The 19,619-nt window shown below is 44.6% G+C and overlaps 1 protein-coding gene across 7 annotated transcripts in view; it reads right to left on the reverse strand.

Moving 5' to 3' along the window:
* Nucleotides 1-19,619, reverse strand: part of TSNARE1 (t-SNARE domain containing 1) — a 246,532-nt gene that overhangs the window by 163,198 nt on the left and 63,715 nt on the right. For 5 of the 7 annotated variants that reach the window (XM_044294657.1, XM_044294656.1, XM_044294652.1 and 2 more), the window contains 2 exons: nucleotides 17,640-17,717; nucleotides 16,607-16,676 (listed from right to left, as the gene is read on the reverse strand). The exons of 1 other annotated variant lie outside the window; for it this stretch is intronic. In XM_044294657.1, coding sequence (XP_044150592.1) covers nucleotides 16,607-16,676; nucleotides 17,640-17,717 — 148 coding nt within the window. The remainder of the gene's footprint in view (nucleotides 1-16,606; nucleotides 16,677-17,639; nucleotides 17,718-19,619) is intronic. One more of the 7 variants, XM_044294655.1, reaches the window with a different exon arrangement.

Below are 19,619 nucleotides of genomic sequence, written 5' to 3' on the forward strand. Positions count from 1 at the left end.
GATCCTATTCTCTAGTCGCATACAGAGCTGCATTCACAATTCTGCTGGCTTTCACATTTGGGACAGATAAAACTTCTCTACGAGATGTGCAAAGTGTACTAGAGGACGTACACCCGTCTTCTCCCAGGATGCACCACTGCACAGGATGCTCTATACCTCCACAAAACGGTAAACTGCTCTGGGTGTGACTAGAGCATAGGATGCTCATAACACTGCATCTCCCATAAATGCATTGCAGCAGAGGAATCTTGTTACAGGCCCTGGATGTAAAAAACTTGTGAATGCAGCTCTGGGTGTGACTGGAGCGTAAGACAAATAATAGTAATACACATTCACATAATATTGCATCGTAGCTGAGGATGTTATGCAGCAAGCAAGGAGGGGATAAGAGTGCTGAGAGGAAGCTGGTGGTTTATTAAATGCAGCTCTGGGTGTGACTGGAACACAAGAATTATAGATTGAATGGGTAAAATGATGTTCATATAAACAGGAAGGCACGGCGGCAACACCCAAAGCAGCAGGGGGTAGAAAGGAGAGCCAACAGGCAATCAGCAGAATAGTGAATACAGCTCTGGCAGCAGCACACCTTCATACAACATCCTCTGATGCACCACCGTAGGATGCTTTACTGTACACTGACATAGCAGGTGGTGTCAGGGAGGAGATGCGACGATATAACTGAGGACTACAGGCAGATTGGTGAATACAGCTCTGGTTGTAACTGGAGTAAAAGAACAGCGCTCTGAAATGATGATGATGACATAACACACCCCATTAGCCGAGGCTTTGTACCGCACCGACACAACAGGGAGGAAACGCGAAGGCCTGCTTGTTTCCGAGCAAGCGAGAAGTCAGTAGATGGGGAAATGCTGCTCTGGGTGTGAATGGAGCTTTAGAACAGTGGATGTGAAGTGTAAAATGACCGTCACATAACATCTCCCGTAAGTCACTAAAACAGAAGAGGCAGAAAAGGGACGAGAAGTCCTGGGGCCCGAGATCTAACAGGAAACAAGCAGAGACACGAACGCAGCTCTGGTTGTGACTGGAGTATAAAATGAGTCGATTTCAGTTAAAACTGAGGATTAAAAGTGGAGTTACAGTTTCTGAACCACCTTGTGCTATGTAATGATTATGACAACCCGGGGTTAATCAGCGAATGCGTGAGAGGTAATAACGGGTACGGATACCAAACATGGAAAGCGGTCAGTGATCAGGCCCCGCGTTACGAGCCTGCTAGGTCTACATCTACCGGACCGCGCCTCTGGACGCCAGCGCCAACGGTGTGAGAGCCGCGCGTCCAATTATAATGGGAAGCAGCAGGTGTAATTATAAAACCTGGAGGCGGAGGCTGCAATTACTGCAAACTATCAATTTATGCAGAAAGTGGGGATCACGCTCCAGCCTGTCTGCGGCGCAAAAGTGCTGCGGGTCAGCGCCAACAGTACTCTCAACGCAGCTCTGGATGCGACTGGAGTATAAACCATACGATATAGTGGATGTGTCTATCTGTATAACGCTGACACATCGACAAGCTACTTGATAGTTGAATGCAGCTCTGGATGTGACTGGAGCATAAGTGATGATTTCACTGCAGATCGGCACAAAGAACGTAAAGCAATCATGTTGCAATGTTATAATAATAATAATAATAATAATGTGGCACTGTACAGAATGAAGACTATGCTCAATGGTGGTCATCATAGTGGTGTTGGGGGACACGACCCCCTTATTAACCCCCCCCCCCCCCCCCCCCCCCCCCCGATCGGACCATTTCATTTGTTGTAGATATTAGGCACATTATGTAATACCGCTCGCCTGTATGATCCCCAAAACGCTGCTTAGGAGACGCTTCATCGGAGAGCGTTCATTAAAGAGAAATAAGAAGCAATTTCTCGTTGTTCAGCAAACTTCCCTTCATTTAATAAACCAGCGGTGAGCGGCACCTCATTACGGTAATAGTTCGCACGCCCCGGCGACCCCTTGTAGTCTCGTGGACGAGCTGGCTGCAGAATCTCGGTGGTGGCATTAGACAGAGGTAGACGACCGGCGATGACGTATGGAGTGGTATTAATCTCCGAACTTCTCCTCCTTGTGGGGCTGTAACGACTCCGCACGGACCCTGCGCAGCGCGCGCTGAATACATGAAATGTCTGCCGTCTGCCCTCACGGTCAGTTTATAATACTGTAGAAGTTGCAGTACAAAGTTTTAGGGCACTGGAAAAACTTTTACTTACAGGGTTGACACATTCTAATCTGAAGGAAAATGAAGCAAATCTGTAAAAAGGCTTGATTGAAAAACAAAATAAACACCGTCTCCATGGTTACAGACTACAAACCGTGCGTAGTCTGATCCTTAAGTCTTCTGTCTTAAGTCCCTCTGCCTCATCTCCTTGTAACTTATGGACAATAGTAGAAAATGTATTCAGAATCAGACTTAAAGGGGTTGTCCAAGTTATATTTATTGATGACCTATCCTCAGGATAGGTCATCAATATCAGATCGGCGGGGTCCGACACCCGGCACCCCCTCCGATCAGCTGTTTGAAGAGAAGGCTTGCACTGTGTCAGCGCTGCCTCCTCTTCACTGTTTACCTTTTAGCCGTTGCATCTGCAGTGGTGAGCAGGTGTAATTACACCCAAGCCGTCCCATTCATTTCAATAGATTGCAGATGCAACGGCTAGAAGGTAAACAGTGAAGAGGAGGCAGCGCTGACACAGTGCACGCCTTCTCTTCAAACAGCTGATCGGAGGGGGTTCCGGGTGTCGGACCCCGCCGATCTGATATTGATGACCTATCCTGAGGATAGGTCATCAATAAATATAACTTGGACAACCCCTTTAAGCAAGCTTCATATAGGAGCTGCATGAGCACTAGTATGCTCCCTCTAGTGGTGGCTGTATATATCTGTATGTAGTAATCTCCTGAGCTCCCCCTAGTGGTGGCTGTATATATCTGTATGCAGTAATCTCCTGAGCTCCCTCTAGTGGTGGTAGTATATATCTGTATGTAGTAATCTCCTGAGCTCCCCCTAGTGGTGGCTGTATATATCTGTATGCAATAATATCCTGAGCTCCCTCTAGTGGTGGCTGTATATATCTGTATGCAGTAATCTCCTGAGCTCCCTCTAGTGGTGGCTGTATATATCTGTATGCAGTAATCTCCTGAGCTCCCTCTAGTGGTGGCTGTATATATCTGTATGCAGTAATCTCCTGAGCTCCTCCTAGTGGTGACTGTATATATCTGTATGCAGTAATCTCCTGAGCTCCCTCTAGTGGTGGCTGGATATATCTGTATGCAGTAATCTCCTGAGCTCCCTCTAGTGGTGGCTGTATATATCTGTATGTAGTAATCTCCTGAGCTCCCTCTAGTGGTGGCTGTATAGATCTGTATGCAGTAATCTCCTGAGCTCCCCCTAGTGGTGGTTGTATAGATCTGTATGTAGTAATCTCCTGAGCTTCCCCTAGTGGTGGCTGAATATATCTGTATGCAGTAATATCCTGAGCTCCCTCTAGTGGTGGCTGTATATATCTGTATGCAGTAATCTCCTGAGCACCCTCTAGTAGTGGCTGTATACATCTGTATGTAGTATTCTCATGAGCACCCTCTAGTGGTGGCTGTATACATCTGTATGCAGTAATCTCCTGAGCTCCCTCTAGTGGTGGCTGTATATATCTGTATGCAGTAATCTCCTGAGCTCCCTCTAGAGGTGGCTGTATATATCTGTATGTAGTAATCTCCCGAGCTCCCTCTAGAGGTGGCTGTATATATCTGTATGCAGTAATCTCCTGAGCTCCCTCTAGTGTTGGTTGTATATATCTGTATGCAGTAATCTCCTGAGCTCCCTCTAGTGGTGGCTGAATATGTCTGTATGCAGTAATCTCCTGAGCTTCCTCTAGTTGGTGGCTGTATATATCTGTATGCAGTAATCTCCTGAGCTTCCTCTAGTGGTGGCTGTATATATCTGTATGCAGTAATCTCCTGAGCTTCCTCTAGTTGGTGGCTGTATATATCTGTATGCAGTAATCTCCTGAGCTCCCTCTAGTGGTGGCTGTATATATCTGTATGCTGTAATCTCCTGAGCTCCCTCTAGTGGTGGCTGTATATATCTGTATGCAGTAATCTCCTGAGCTCTCTCTAGTGGTGACTGTATATATCTGTATGTAGTAATCTCCTGAGCTCCCTCTAGAGGTGGCTGTATATATCTGTATGCAGTAATCTCCTGAGCTCCCCCTAGTGGTGGCTGTATATATCTCTATGTAGTAATCTTCTGAGCTCCCTCTAGAGGTGGCTGTATATATCTGTATGCAGTAATCTCCTGAGCTCCCCCTAGTGGTGGCTGTATATATCTCTATGTAGTAATCTTCTGAGCTCCCTCTAGAGGTGGCTGTATATATCTGTATGCAGTAATCTCCTGAGCTCCCTCTAGTGGTGGCTGTATATATATGCATGCAGTAATCTCCCGAGCTCCCCCTAGTGGTGGCTGTATATATCTGTATGCAGTAATCTCCTGAGCTCCCTTTAGTGGTGGCTGTATATATCTGTATGTAGTAATCTCCTGAGCTCCCTCTAGTGGTGGCTGTATATATCTGTATGTAGTAATCTCCTGAGCTCCCTCTAGTGGTGGCTGTATATATCTGTATGCAGTAATCTCCTGAGCTCTCTCTAGTGGTGGCTGTATATATATATCTCTATGTAGTAATCTTCTGAGCTCCCTCTAGAGGTGGCTGTATATATCTGTATGCAGTAATCTCCTGAGCTCCCCCTAGTGGTGGCTGTATATATCTCTATGTAGTAATCTTCTGAGCTCCCCCTAGTGGTGGCTGTATATATCTGTATGCAGTAATCTCCTGAGCTCCCTCTAGTGGTGGCTGTATATATCTGTATGTAGTAATCTCCTGAGCTCCCTCTAGTGGTGGCTGTATATATCTGTATGTAGTAATCTCCTGAGCTCCCCCTAGTGGTGGCTGTATATAGTATACTCCACACCATGTGTGACTTTAGCGCAGCGAGTGCTGCAAATCCTCAACTGCGCTTTTTCTTTTTTTTTTTTATCCACGTGACTTCCCTTACCATGTACACATTGAGCTCTGCTACATCTCAGCTTATCCTAATGAGAATCTCTTGGACAAATACTCTGTGCTGCTGTGGCTTCAGGCAGATGCAGAATCTGAGCAGGATGGTATGATCTCCTGACATGTGGCGTGCCGGTGGATGAGTCAGCTGGAAAGTGCGCAGGGGTTACCGTGGAAACATCTCCAGGTATTCTCCCACGGCACGTCACGTGTGATCGCCGCCTCGTTACCTCCACCACTCTTCTCCCTCGCAGTATACACACATAACGGAGCGCTTTACTACTCGGCTCTGCACACTTCACATACATTCTCCGTCACTGGTCACTGAATACGCGGCTCCAGGGACAATTTCTACGGAATTTCTTACTAGTTACTGTGTGCGAGTATTAAAGAGCATATCCTCAGCATAGGCGGTGAGCATCGGATAGGTGGGATCAGACAATCTATGGGTAGGTCCACAAGGGAAGCAGATTGCAGCAGAAGAATCCTGCACCGACACCTCTATACACATGATATGGTGGGAAGATGCCACCGAGGACGAATTCTAAACTGGGGCAACCATTTTCCAGGCTGTGGATGAAACACAAAGCTCAGGCTACTTTCACACTAGCCTTCTTGCTGGATCCGGCAGGGTTCAGCCAAAACGCTTCCGCTACTGATAATACAACCGTCTGCATCCGTTATGAACGGATCCGGTTGTATTATCTGTAACATCGCAAAGACGGATCCGTCATGAACTACACCGAAAGTCAATGGGGGATGGAGCCGTTTTCTATTGCGTCAGAGAAAACGGATCCATCTCCATTGACTTGCATTGCGGGTCATGACGGATTCGTCTTGCTCCGCATCCCAGGATGGAAAGAAAACCGCAGCGTGCTGCTCTCCGGTATGGGAACGGAACGCATTTTGGAGCACTCCGTTCTGTTCAGTTATGTTTTGTCCACCATTGAAAATGAATGGGGACAAAACGGAAGCGTTCTTTCCCCCCCCCCCCCCCCCCCCCCCCCCCCGGTATTGAGACCCCATGACTGATCTCAATACCGGAAAATATTAATGCTAGTGTGAAAATAGCCTTAGATTTTTCATGTCACCCCGGCCAAGGATGAGACCCCAAATCATCCTCTTCAGGTGTTCCGTCCATTGCAGCCGCCATTAATCTCTTTTACAGGCCGCTCGGCTCTCCATTCATTCCACAAGCTGTGCGCATTGTCCCGGCGGTCCGTATCTGCTCTGCAGCCGCTGGATGCTCACAGGGGAGGCAGAGCTGCAGAGCATTGCCAAGCCAGTGCACTGTACAGATAAGTAGGAGAGGGGGTGATAAGGGGGTCCGACGACGAGAGACCTGCTGTCTAAGTGCATGCTTTTCTGCACGGCCGACTTCTGACCAGATTAACCAGAAAATGGGCTTATTTCCTAATGTTGCAGCGATGGCTCCACATTAATCACTTCAGGTAACATATGCATCAAGTTGTATTGACGGTGAAGGGGTTACATGCACTGCCACTGAGGACGGAGCACAACAGTATACACCCGTACACAGAGAATGCTATCACTGATCACACCTCCCTGTGTACAACCATCAGTGACTGACAGCTATGTATACACACTTACACAGAGAATGCTATCACTGATCACACCTCCCTGTGTACAACCATCAGTGACTGACAGCTATCTATGTATACACCCGTACACAGAGAATGCTATCACTGATCACACCTCCCTGTGTACAACCATCAGTGACTGACAGCTATCTATGTATACACACTTACACAGAGAATGCTATCACTGATCACACCTCCCTGTGTACAACCATCAGTGACTGACAGCTATGTATACACACTTACACAGAGAATGCTATCACTGATCACACCTCCCTGTGTACAACCATCAGTGACTGACAGCTATCTATGTATACACCCGTACACAGAGAATGCTATCACTGATCACACCTCCCTGTGTACAACCATCAGTGACTGACAGCTATCTATGTATACACACTTACACAGAGAATGCTATCACTGATCACACCTCCCTGTGTACAACCATCAGTGACTGACAGCTATCTATGTATACACACTTACACAGAGAATGCCATCACTGATTACACCTCCCTGTGTACAACCATCAGTGACTGACAGCTATCTATGTATACACCCGTACACAGAGATTGCTATCACTGATCACACCTCCCTGTGTACAACTATCAGTCACTGACAGCCATCTATGTATACACACTTACACAGAGAATGCAATTAATCACTGATACCTCCCTTGTGTACAACAAGTCACTGACAGCTATCTATGTATACACCCGTACACAGAGAATGCTATCACTGATCACACCTCGATGTGTACAACCATCAGTGACTGACAGCTATCTATGTATACACACTTACACAGAGAATGCCATCACTGATAACACCTCCCTGTGTACAACCATCAGTGACTGACAGCTATCTATGTATACACACTTACACAGAGAATGCCATCACTGATCACACCTCCCTGTGTACAACTATTAGTGACTGACAGCTATCTATGTATACACACTTACACAGAGAATGCCATCACTGATCACACCTCCCTGTGTACAACTATTAGTGACTGACAGCTATCTATGTATACACACTTACACAGAGAATGCCATCACTGATCGCACCTCCCTGTGTACAACCATCAGTGACTGACAGCTATCTATGTATACACACTTACACAGAGAATGCTATCACTGATCACACCTCCCTGTGTACAACCCTCAGTGACTGACAGCTATCTATGTATACACACTTACACAGAGAATGCCATCACTGATCACACCTCCCTGTGTACAACTATTAGTGACTGACAGCTATCTATGTATACACACTTACACAGAGAATGCTATCACTGATCGCACCTCCCTGTGTACAACCATCAGTGACTGACAGCTATCTATGTATACACACTTACACAGAGAATGCTATCACTGATCACACCTCCCTGTGTACAACCCTCAGTGACTGACAGCTATCTATGTATACACACTTACACAGAGAATGCCATCACTGATCACACCTCCCTGTGTACAACTATTAGTGACTGACAGCTATCTATGTATACACACTTACACAGAGAATGCTATCACTGATCGCACCTCCCTGTGTACAACCATCAGTGACTGACAGCTATCTATGTATACACACTTACACAGAGAATGCCATCACTGATAACACCTCCCTGTGTACAACCATCAGTGACTGACAGCTATCTCTGTATACACACTTACACAGAGAATGCTATCACTGATCACACCTCCCTGTGTACAACCATCAGTGACTGACAGCTATCTATGTATACACACTTACACAGAGAATGCTATCACTGATCACACCTCCCTGTGTACAACTATCAGTGACTGACAGCTATCTATGTATACACACTTACACAGAGAATGCCATCACTGATAACACCTCCCTGTGTACAACCATCAGTGACTGACAGCTATCTATGTATACACACTTACACAGAGAATGCCATCACTGATCACACCTCCCTGTGTACAACTATTAGTGACTGACAGCTATCTATGTATACACACTTACACAGAGAATGCTATCACTGATCGCACCTCCCTGTGTACAACCATCAGTGACTGACAGCTATCTATGTATACACACTTACACAGAGAATGCTATCACTGATCACACCTCCCTGTGTACAACCCTCAGTGACTGACAGCTATCTATGTATACACACTTACACAGAGAATGCCATCACTGATCACACCTCCCTGTGTACAACCATCAGTGACTGACAGCTATCTATGTATACACACTTACACAGAGAATGCTATCACTGATCACACCTCCCTGTGTACAACTATCAGTGACTGACAGCTATCTATGTATACACACTTACACAGAGAATGCCATCACTGATAACACCTCCCTGTGTACAACCATCAGTGACTGACAGCTATCTCTGTATACACACTTACACAGAGAATGCTATCACTGATCACACCTCCCTGTGTACAACCATCAGTGACTGACAGCTATCTATGTATACACACTTACGCAGAGAATGCTATCACTGATAACACCTCCCTGTGTACAACCATCAGTGACTGACAGCTATCTATGTATACACCCGTACACAGAGAATGCCATCACTGATCACACCTCCCTGTGTACAACTATTAGTGACTGACAGCTATCTATGTATACACACTTACACAGAGAATGCCATCACTGATCACACCTCCCTGTGTACAACTATTAGTGACTGACAGCTATCTATGTATACACACTTACACAGAGAATGCCATCACTGATCGCACCTCCCTGTGTACAACCATCAGTGACTGACAGCTATCTATGTATACACACTTACACAGAGAATGCTATCACTGATCACACCTCCCTGTGTACAACTATTAGTGACTGACAGCTATGTATACACACTTACACAGAGAATGCTATCACTGATCACACCTCCCTGTGTACAACCCTCAGTGACTGACAGCTATCTATGTATACACACTTACACAGAGAATGCTATCACTGATCGCACCTCCCTGTGTACAACCATCAGTGACTGACAGCTATCTATGTATACACACGTACACAGAGAATGCTATCACTGATCACACCTCCCTGTGTACAACCCTCAGTGACTGACAGCTATCTATGTATACACACTTACACAGAGAATGCTATCACTGATCACACCTCCCTGTGTACAACTATTAGTGACTGACAGCTATGTATACACACTTACACAGAGAATGCCATCACTGATCACACCTCCCTGTGTACAACTATTAGTGACTGACAGCTATCTATGTATACACACTTACACAGAGAATGCTATCACTGATCGCACCTCCCTGTGTACAACCATCAGTGACTGACAGCTATCTATGTATACACACGTACACAGAGAATGCTATCACTGATCACACCTCCCTGTGTACAACCCTCAGTGACTGACAGCTATCTCTGTATATACACTTACACAGAGAATGCTATCACTGATCACACCTCCCTGTGTACAACTATTAGTGACTGACAGCTATCTATGTATACACACTTACACAGAGAATGCTATCACTGATCACACCTCCCTGTGTACAACCATCAGTGACTGACAGCTAAGTATACACACTTACACAGAGAATGCTATCACTGATCACACCTCCCTGTGTACAACCATCAGTGACTGACAGCTATCTATGTATACACACTTACACTAATAACTCTGGGTACAACTGAAGAAGTCCAAAAAAAGCAGGGGTTTAAATGTGCAAATTACAAGTTTTACAGAATCTTTTTCCACAAAACTATACAGCAATCTGCTCAGCTCCTCCTGCTCTATATACCGCTGCCTGAAGATTACATTGCAATTTGTAGTGACCGGTCCTCCTTAAATAGAGTAGGTGGTCTGTGACACTCGGGACACACTAGCCTGCATCTCCCATCCCTACAAGGCTTTTCAAATGAGATTGTACCAATTTTGTGCGATTTCCCTGAATCTACTGAACAGGAAGTGAACTAGAGAAGAAGTGACACCGATCAAGTGTCTGCTTCTCCAGACATTTCCTATGTTCATGCATAAAGCCTCCGGACATGCACTGCACAGCAGATCGGGGTCTGTTAAGACCCAGCAGCTAGTGCAGTAAACTGATCACCAGGACCGGAGCAGCAAGCATTATAGCCGTTTCCTAGTCTACTTCATTGAGCACCGAGTATATATGGACGGGGATGGCAGGGACGCTAATAAGCCATATCTGCCTTCTCCACGGGGAGCCCAGCAGCAGCTGCGCGATTTAGGCAAGAACGTTCCTCATCATGCAGAATGTGTAGTTACAAAACGAAAAAGTTATAGTAGAAAAACAAACCTTACACACGCCTATCCTGTGGGGGTCAGACACCCGAGACCCCCGTCGATCAGACCCAGAGGACAGGTCATTGGAAATAAGGTCTCGAAAAACCCAATTCTGCAGCAATTAAAGATTATTTATTAATAGATTACCAGGAGGAATGAGAGAAGAGGCCGATGAAGAGTAGGAAGAAAAGATGTGCCAGTATTTCTATCGTAAAGGGAACGGAACAATTTTCTAAACTAAACATGTCGAAAGAGGCGACTGCTCCTGCTGATGAGAGGCTAGTCATTCCAGATTTAGGGACTGGAACGAGGAGAAGCGCCACCTCTGTAAGGAGGCTGCAAACGATGGTCACTCCATACCAGTCAGCAGCAGAGAAGCACACCGCCACTGTCTGACAACCACTACCATCAGCCGTTATTGGGCCCATGAGGGGGTCAGACAGGACTCAACATTTACAAGCACTCATCTAAATGGGGAATAAAATCTCATCCTGAGAAGCCAGAAAATGCTAAAAAATCAAGTCCTACTTCTATAAAGCCGGGGTCTGTTACAGTGTATCAGTGAGAGGACAATAGATCTGCCCAGAGGAATCCACAGATTGGAAACATGTACACAGCTGAATAGGAGTCTTCAGTCCCCGATATAAAGGAGGTCATCATTCACTGAAAGCAAGCAGAGATTCTGATAATTGTATCATTTCTAAAACTAAATGGATGAAAACATACAGACACGTCATTTTAGGATCGGTCCAACCAAGTTACCAGTTATATGTGCTGAAAAGTAGGTTATAGAGAAAGGAGAGGTGACAAAGTCCTGTATTATACACGGAGAGGAGGAGGATGAGCAGTAAACGGCAGTAACTATAGAAACTGATGTGTCCTCAACTCACATATCGGGGAAACCGGAAAAGAAATGAATAAATACTAATAATACATAATGAGCGAGTGCACAACGAGACAACCTCCACACAGTCACATATGTACAGGGATCCACAGGAGAACCATCACCTGGTCTCAGAGGAGGCGACGTCTACATGACAAGACATCCAGGTACCCGAACAAAGACCACCCCAAAGTACTGCCCCTACAGACAGGACTACAATGACTAATACTGCCTCCTATGTACAAGAATATACCTACTATAATACTGCCTCCTATGTACAAGAATATAACTACTATAATACTGCTCCTATGTACAGGAATATAACTACTATAATACTGCCTCCTATGTACAAGAATATAACTACTATAATACTGCTCCTATGTACAAGAATATAACTACTATAATACTGCCTCCTATGTACAAGAATATAACTACTATAATACTGCCTCCTATGTACAAGAATATACCTACTATAATACTGCCTCCTATGTACAAGAATATAACTACTATAATACTGCTCCTCTGTACAAGAATATAACTACTATAATACTGCTCCTATGTACAAGAATATAACTACTATAATACTGCTCCTATGTACAAGAATATAACTACTATAATACTGCCTCCTATGTACAAGAATATAACTACTATAATACTGCCTCCTATGTACAAGAATATAACTACTATAATACTGCCTCCTATGTACAAGAATATAACTACTATAATACTGCTCCTATGTACAAGAATATAACTACTATAATACTGCCTCCTATGTACAAGAATATACCTACTATAATACTGCCTCCTATGTACAAGAATATAACTACTATAATACTGCTCCTATGTACAAGAATATAACTACTATAATACTGCTCCTATGTACAAGAATATAACTACTATAATACTGCTCCTATGTACAAGAATATAACTACTATAATACTGCTCCTATGTACAAGAATATAACTACTATAATACTGCTCCTATGTACAAGAATATAACTACTATAATACTGCTCCAATGTACAAGAATATAACTACTATAATACTGCTCCTATGTACAAGAATATAACTACTATAATACTGCTCCTATGTACAAGAATATAACTACTATAATACTGCTCCTATGTACAAGAATATAACTACTATAATACTGCCTCCTATGTACAATAATATAACTACTATAATACTGCCTCCTATGTACAAGAATATAACTACTATAATACTGCTCCTATGTACAGGAATATAACTACTATAATACTGCTCCTATGTACAAGAATATAACTACTATAATACTGCCTCCTATGTACAAGAATATAACTACTATAATACTGCCTCCTATGTACAAGAATATACCTACTATAATACTGCCTCCTATGTACAATAATATAACTACTATAATACTGCTTCTATGTACAAGAATATAACTACTATAATACTGCTCCTATGTACAAGAATATAACTACTATAATACTGCCTCCTATGTACAGGAATATAACTACTATAATACTGCCTCTTATGTACAAGAATATAACTACTATAATACTGCTCCTATGTACAAGAATATAACTACTATAATACTGCCTCCTGTGTACAAGAATATAACTACTATAATACTGCTCCTATGTACAAGAATATAACTACTATAATACTGCTCCTATGTACAAGAATATAACTACTATAATACTGCCTCCTATGTACATGAATATAACTACTATAATACTGCCTCCTATGTACATGAATATAACTACTATAATACTGCTCCTAAATACAAGAATATAACTACTATAATACTGCCTCCTATGTACAAGAATATAACTACTATAATACTGCCTCCTATGTACAAGAATATAACTACTATAATACTGCCTCCTATGTACAAGAATATAACTACTATAATACTGCCTCCTATGTACAAGAATATAACTACTATAATACTGCTCCTATGTACAAGAATATAACTACTATAATACTGCTCCTATGTACAGGAATATAACTACTATAATACTGCCTCCTATGTACAGGAATATGACTACTATAATACTGCAGGATGGCTTCCTTTGCCTCCCGTTACACCTGAGCTGGCTCTAGTTGCACACGGCTCCGGGTCTCATCTCCCAGTCGGGGATTTTGCCGTTCTTCACACTTTGATGGATGGAGTCAAAGGTTGGAAGCATTTAACTAATGGTGGTTTAATGAAGAGATCGCGGCCGGGCAGAACACATCCGCTGCTTTTAAGTGTCAGGCTGTTTAATTGAGGGGCGGCGTTTCATGGACATTTCTTATACGGTTTTGAGGAAGCGTCGGGGGGAGAAGAGACGATTTCCATAAATGCTTTGACACGTCGTTTAGAGTCATGCTAATGTGCTAATCCCTTCAAAGTAATACCTTGAATGCACAGCGCACAGCCGTGAGCTTAACTCGCGCTGCGCTCTCGCCATTTATTCCCGCTGCTCTCTAATCCGGACATGAAAGCGCTGCTCTGAGAGTAAAGAGATTACTAGATTTGAATATTTACTTTTTCATGGGATTTTTTGTGTTCTTAGTAAAACATCTACATCATGACTTTACTTTGTCAACTGTTTTACAGCACGAAAGAAGGAGCGAGAGCTTTATATTAGCCTTCCTGCCGACCGGTCTGCGCCCTAGAAATTACCATCTTGATATGGGCTAAGAGTAGAAATAAATATTGTGGATTAACCCTTCGAAGAGAATCTTTCTTTGACCTCCATATCACAGTCCAGAAAAACCGCCTGTATTATACCCCAGAGCTGCACTCACTATTCTGCCAGTGCAGTCACTGTGCACATACATTACTTATCCTGTACTGATCCTGAGTTACATCCTGTATTATACTCCAGAGCTGCACTCACTATTCTGCTGGTGCAGTCACTGTGTACATACATTACTTATCCTGTACTGATCCTGAGTTACATCCAGTATTATACTCCAGAGCTGCACTCACTATTCTGCTGGTGCAGTCACTGTGTACATACATTACATTACTTATCCTGTACTGATCCCGAGTTTCATCCTGTATTATACTCCAGAGCTGCACTCACTATTCTGCTGGTGGAGTCACTGTGTACATACATTACATTACTGATCCTGAGTAACATCCTGTATTATACTCCAGAGCTGCACTCACTATTCTGCTGGTGCAGTCACTGTGTACATATATTACTTATCCTGTACTGATCCTGAGTTACATCCTGTATTATACTCCAGAGCTGCACTCACTATTCTGCTGGTGCAGTCACTGTGTACATACATTACTTATCCTGTACTGATCCTGAGTTACATCCCGTATTATACTCCAGAGCTGCACTCACTATTCTGCTGGTGCAGTCACTGTGTACATACATTACTTATCCTGTACTGATCCTGAGTTACATCCAGTATTATACTCCAGAGCTGCACTCACTATTCTGCTGGTGCAGTCACTGTGTACATACATTACATTACTTATCCTGTACTGATCCCGAGTTTCATCCTGTATTATACTCCAGAGCTGCACTCACTATTCTGCTGGTGGAGTCACTGTGTACATACATTACATTACTGATCCTGAGTAACATCCTGTATTATACTCCAGATCTGCACTCACTATTCTGCTGGTGCAGTCACTGTGTACATATATTACTTATCCTGTACTGATCCTGAGTTACATCCTGTATTATACTCCAGAGCTGCACTCACTATTCTGCTGGTGCAGTCACTGTGTACATACATTACTTATCCTGTACTGATCCTGAGTTACATCCTGTATTATACTCCAGAGCTGCACTCACTATTCTGCTGGTGCAGTCACTGTGTACATACATTACTTATCCTGTACTGATCCTGAGTTACATCCTGTATTATACTCCAGAGCTGCACTCACTGTTCTGCTGGTGCAGTCACTGTGTACATACATTACATTACTTATCCTGTACTGATCCCGAGTTTCATCCTGTATTATACTCCAGAGCTGCACTCACTATTCTGCTGGTGGAGTCACTGTGTACATACATTACATTACTGATCCTGAGTAACATCCTGTATTATACTCCAGAGCTGCACTCACTATTCTGCTGGTGCAGTCACTGTGTACATACATTACTTATCCTGTACTGATCCTGAGTTACATCCTGTATTATACTCCAGAGCTGCACTCACTATTCTGCTGGTGCAGTCACTGTGTACACAAATTACTTATCCTGTACTGATCCTGACTTACATCCTGTGTTATACTCCAGAGCTTCACTCACTATTCTGCTGGTGGAGTCACTGTGTACATACATTACTTATCCTGTACTGATCCTGAGTTACATCCTGTATTATACTCCAGAGCTGCACTCACTATTCTGCTGGTGCAGTCACTGTGTACATTACATTACTGATCCTGTATTATACTCCAGAGCTGCACTCTGGAATGGGAATACAACGGCTATTCTATCGGGCTTTGTTTCTCCACATATATATCATTCATCTGTTATTCCTTCTGGAAATGTATAACTAAACTGACAACTGGGTGTTTTTATTCAACTTGTCAATAGGGGCAGGAAGATGAGATATGGGGAGCTGTTTGTGGAAGTCTTCATACTGTAGAGCTTAATACCCTCAAGTCAAGGATTATCAAACTCCAAAGTACGGTATTTTGGACTAGGGAGCACATACCCACTAATCCAGCAGCACACCACTGTAATGTAAATCATCAGGGCACAGATTAGAGGACTTCTTACTTCACCCCTTTGCCACAGGTGCAGTGATACAGTCGGTACACACAGTATAGAAGAGCGGTAACTTACAGGCGGTCTCTGAGCTCCGCGGTATCACTAGGAGTCCCCAAGGAGCGCAGGTTTCTCTCCAGAGACTGTACTGTCAACAAGAGAGACACAAGAATAAACCACGGACTACACCACAGACCGCTCACTGTCCTGCCAGGAAGGGTGAGCTCACAGGGATGTGTACACTGATACATTGTAACAAACCCTCAAGACAGGGAATATCTGCACTGCTTCTGTGAGGATATCACACAGTAATGCTTACACTGATACACTGTAACGAACCCTCAATACAGGGGGTATCTGTACTGCTGATCTGATATTAAATAGAAATGTATACGCTGATACATAGTTACAAACCCTCAACACAGGATATCTGGACTTCTGCTCGGAAATTAAATAATAATGTCTACACTGACACACTGTAACAAACCCTCAATACAGGGGATATCTGTACTGCTGATGTGATATCAAACAGTAATATCTACACTGACCCACTGTAACAAACCCTCAGTATCTGTACTGCTGATGTGATATCAAACAGTAATATCTACACTGACCCACTGTAACAAACCCTCAGTATCTGTACTGCTGATGTGATATCAAACAGTAATATCTACACTGACCCACTGTAACAAACCCTCAGTATCTGTACTGCTGATGTGATATCAAACAGTAATATCTACACTGACCCACTGTAACAAACCCTCAGTATCTGTACTGCTGATGTGATATCAAACAGTAATATCTACACTGACACACTGTAACAAACCCCTTAATACAGGGGATATCTGTACTGCTGATGTGAATGCAGTAATGTGTACACTGATACACTGTAACAAACCCTCAACACAGGATATTTGAAGTGCTCCTGTCTCTACTGATACATTGTAACAAATGCTTCAAACTGTTGGGGCTTTGTGGTGCTGCCCCTTCAGCTAACAGAGGATTATACAGAAGCTTTATAGCAGTCCCAGTGCCCCGGATAGGTCACATGACTGGAGCGCAGGGGGCAGTGCCCGGGCACAGACCACGGGAGGAGGCGTGTGATACCCACCGTTAGAATTTATTCTAAACACATCCCCAGAAGTGACCTGGAACAGCTCCTCCAGCTCATAAGCATCAACCTGGGTGGCTGTTAAAGGAAAGAAGAGAAGTATTACAGACATCTGGAAGGAGACGGGATGCAGGAGGGGCTCACACATGGAGGAGGGGCTCACACATGGAGGAGGGGCTCACGGATGGAGGAGGGGCTCACACATGAAGGAGGGGCTCACGGTTGGGGGAGGGGCTCTGCAGATCATGTGGCGTCACTTTAAGGGAGTCCTTCCTGTGGGTTGCAGCTGCATCAATCAGCACCACGGAGAGCTCCCTCCTATATCTAAGGGCACAGTCTGCTCTGCTGCCTCCTCATCTGGCACCCCGGGGCCCTCAAACCCAAGGGAGGAGATGGACGACCACCAGGGGCCAACACTCAAGGTTGAGATGTCAGCATGTATGGCTCGCCAACACACGAGGAGAACCTGGGAGCAGTGATCTGACCTTATAGGCCCCTGCTGGTTCAGTCTCTGCTGTGGTGTTTTGTGTGGCTTCCCTAACCTCATAGATCTCTGCTGGTTCAGTCTCTGCTGTGGTGTTTTGTGAAGGATTCCCAGCTCCCTGCTGGTTCAGTCTCTGCTGTAGTGGTTTGTGGGGCTTCCCTAACCTCATAGATCCCTGCTGGTTCAGTCTCTGCTGTAGTGGTTTGTGGGGCTTCCCTAACCTCATAGATCCCTGCTGTAGTGTTTTGTGGGGTTTCCCTAACCTCATAGATCCCTGCTGGTTCAGTCTCTGCTGTAGTGGTTTGTGAAGGATTCCCAGCTCCCTGCTGGTTCAGTCTCTGCTGTAGTGGTTTGTGAAGGATTCCCAGCTCCCTGCTGGTTCAGTCTCTGCTGTAGTGTTTTGTGGGGCTTCCTTCACCCCTCAAAAATCCCTGTTGGTTCAGTCTCTGCTGTAGTGTTTTGTGGGGCTTCCTTCACCCCTCATAGATCCCTGCTGGTTCAGTCTCTGCTGTAGTGTTTTGTGCGGCTTCCCTAACCTCATAGATCCCTGCTGGTTCAGTCTCTGCTGTAGTGGTTTGTGAAGGATTCCCAGCTCCCTGCTGGTTAAGTCTCTGCTGTAGTGTTGTGTGCGGCTTCCCTAACCTCATCGATCCCTGCTGGTTCAGTCTCTGCTGTAGTGTTTTGTGGGGCTTCCTTCACCCCTCATAGATCCCTGTTGGTTCAGTCTTTGCTATGGTGTTTTGTGGGGCTTCCCTAACCTCATAGATCCCTGCTGGTTCAGTCTCTGCTGTAGTGTTTTGTGGGGCTTCCTTCACCCCTCATAGATCCCTGTTGGTTCAGTCTTTGCTATGGTGTTTTGTGGGGCTTCCCTAACCTCATAGATCCCTGCTGGTTCAGTCTCTGCTGTAGTGGTTTGTGAAGGATTCCCAGCTCCCTGCTGGTTAAGTCTCTGCTGTAGTGTTGTGTGCGGCTTCCCTAACCTCATCGATCCCTGCTGGTTCAGTCTCTGCTGTAGTGTTTTGTGGGGCTTCCTTCACCCCTCATAGATCCCTGTTGGTTCAGTCTTTGCTATGGTGTTTTGTGGGGCTTCCCTAACCTCATAGATCCCTGCTGGTTCAGTCTCTGCTGTAGTGTTTTGTGGGGCTTCCTTCACCCCTCATAGATCCCTGTTGGTTCAGTCTTTGCTATGGTGTTTTGTGGGGCTTCCCTAACCTCATAGATCCCTGCTGGTTCAGTCTCTGCTGTAGTGTTGTGTGGGGCTTCCCTAACCTCATAGATCCCTGCTGGTTAAGTCTCTGCTGTAGTGTTGTGTGGGGCTTCCCTAACCTCATAGATCCCTGCTGGTTCAGTCTCTGCTGTAGTGGTTTGTGAAGGATTCCCAGCTCCCTGCTGGTTCAGTCTCTGCTGTAGTGTTTTGTGGGGTTTCCCTAACCTCATAGATCCCTGCTGGTTCAGTCTCTGCTGTAGTGGTTTGTGAAGGATTCCCAGCTCCCTGC

The sequence above is a fragment of the Bufo gargarizans genome, chromosome 5, assembly GCF_014858855.1.
Source record: "Bufo gargarizans isolate SCDJY-AF-19 chromosome 5, ASM1485885v1, whole genome shotgun sequence".
NCBI lineage: Eukaryota > Metazoa > Chordata > Amphibia > Anura > Bufonidae > Bufo > Bufo gargarizans.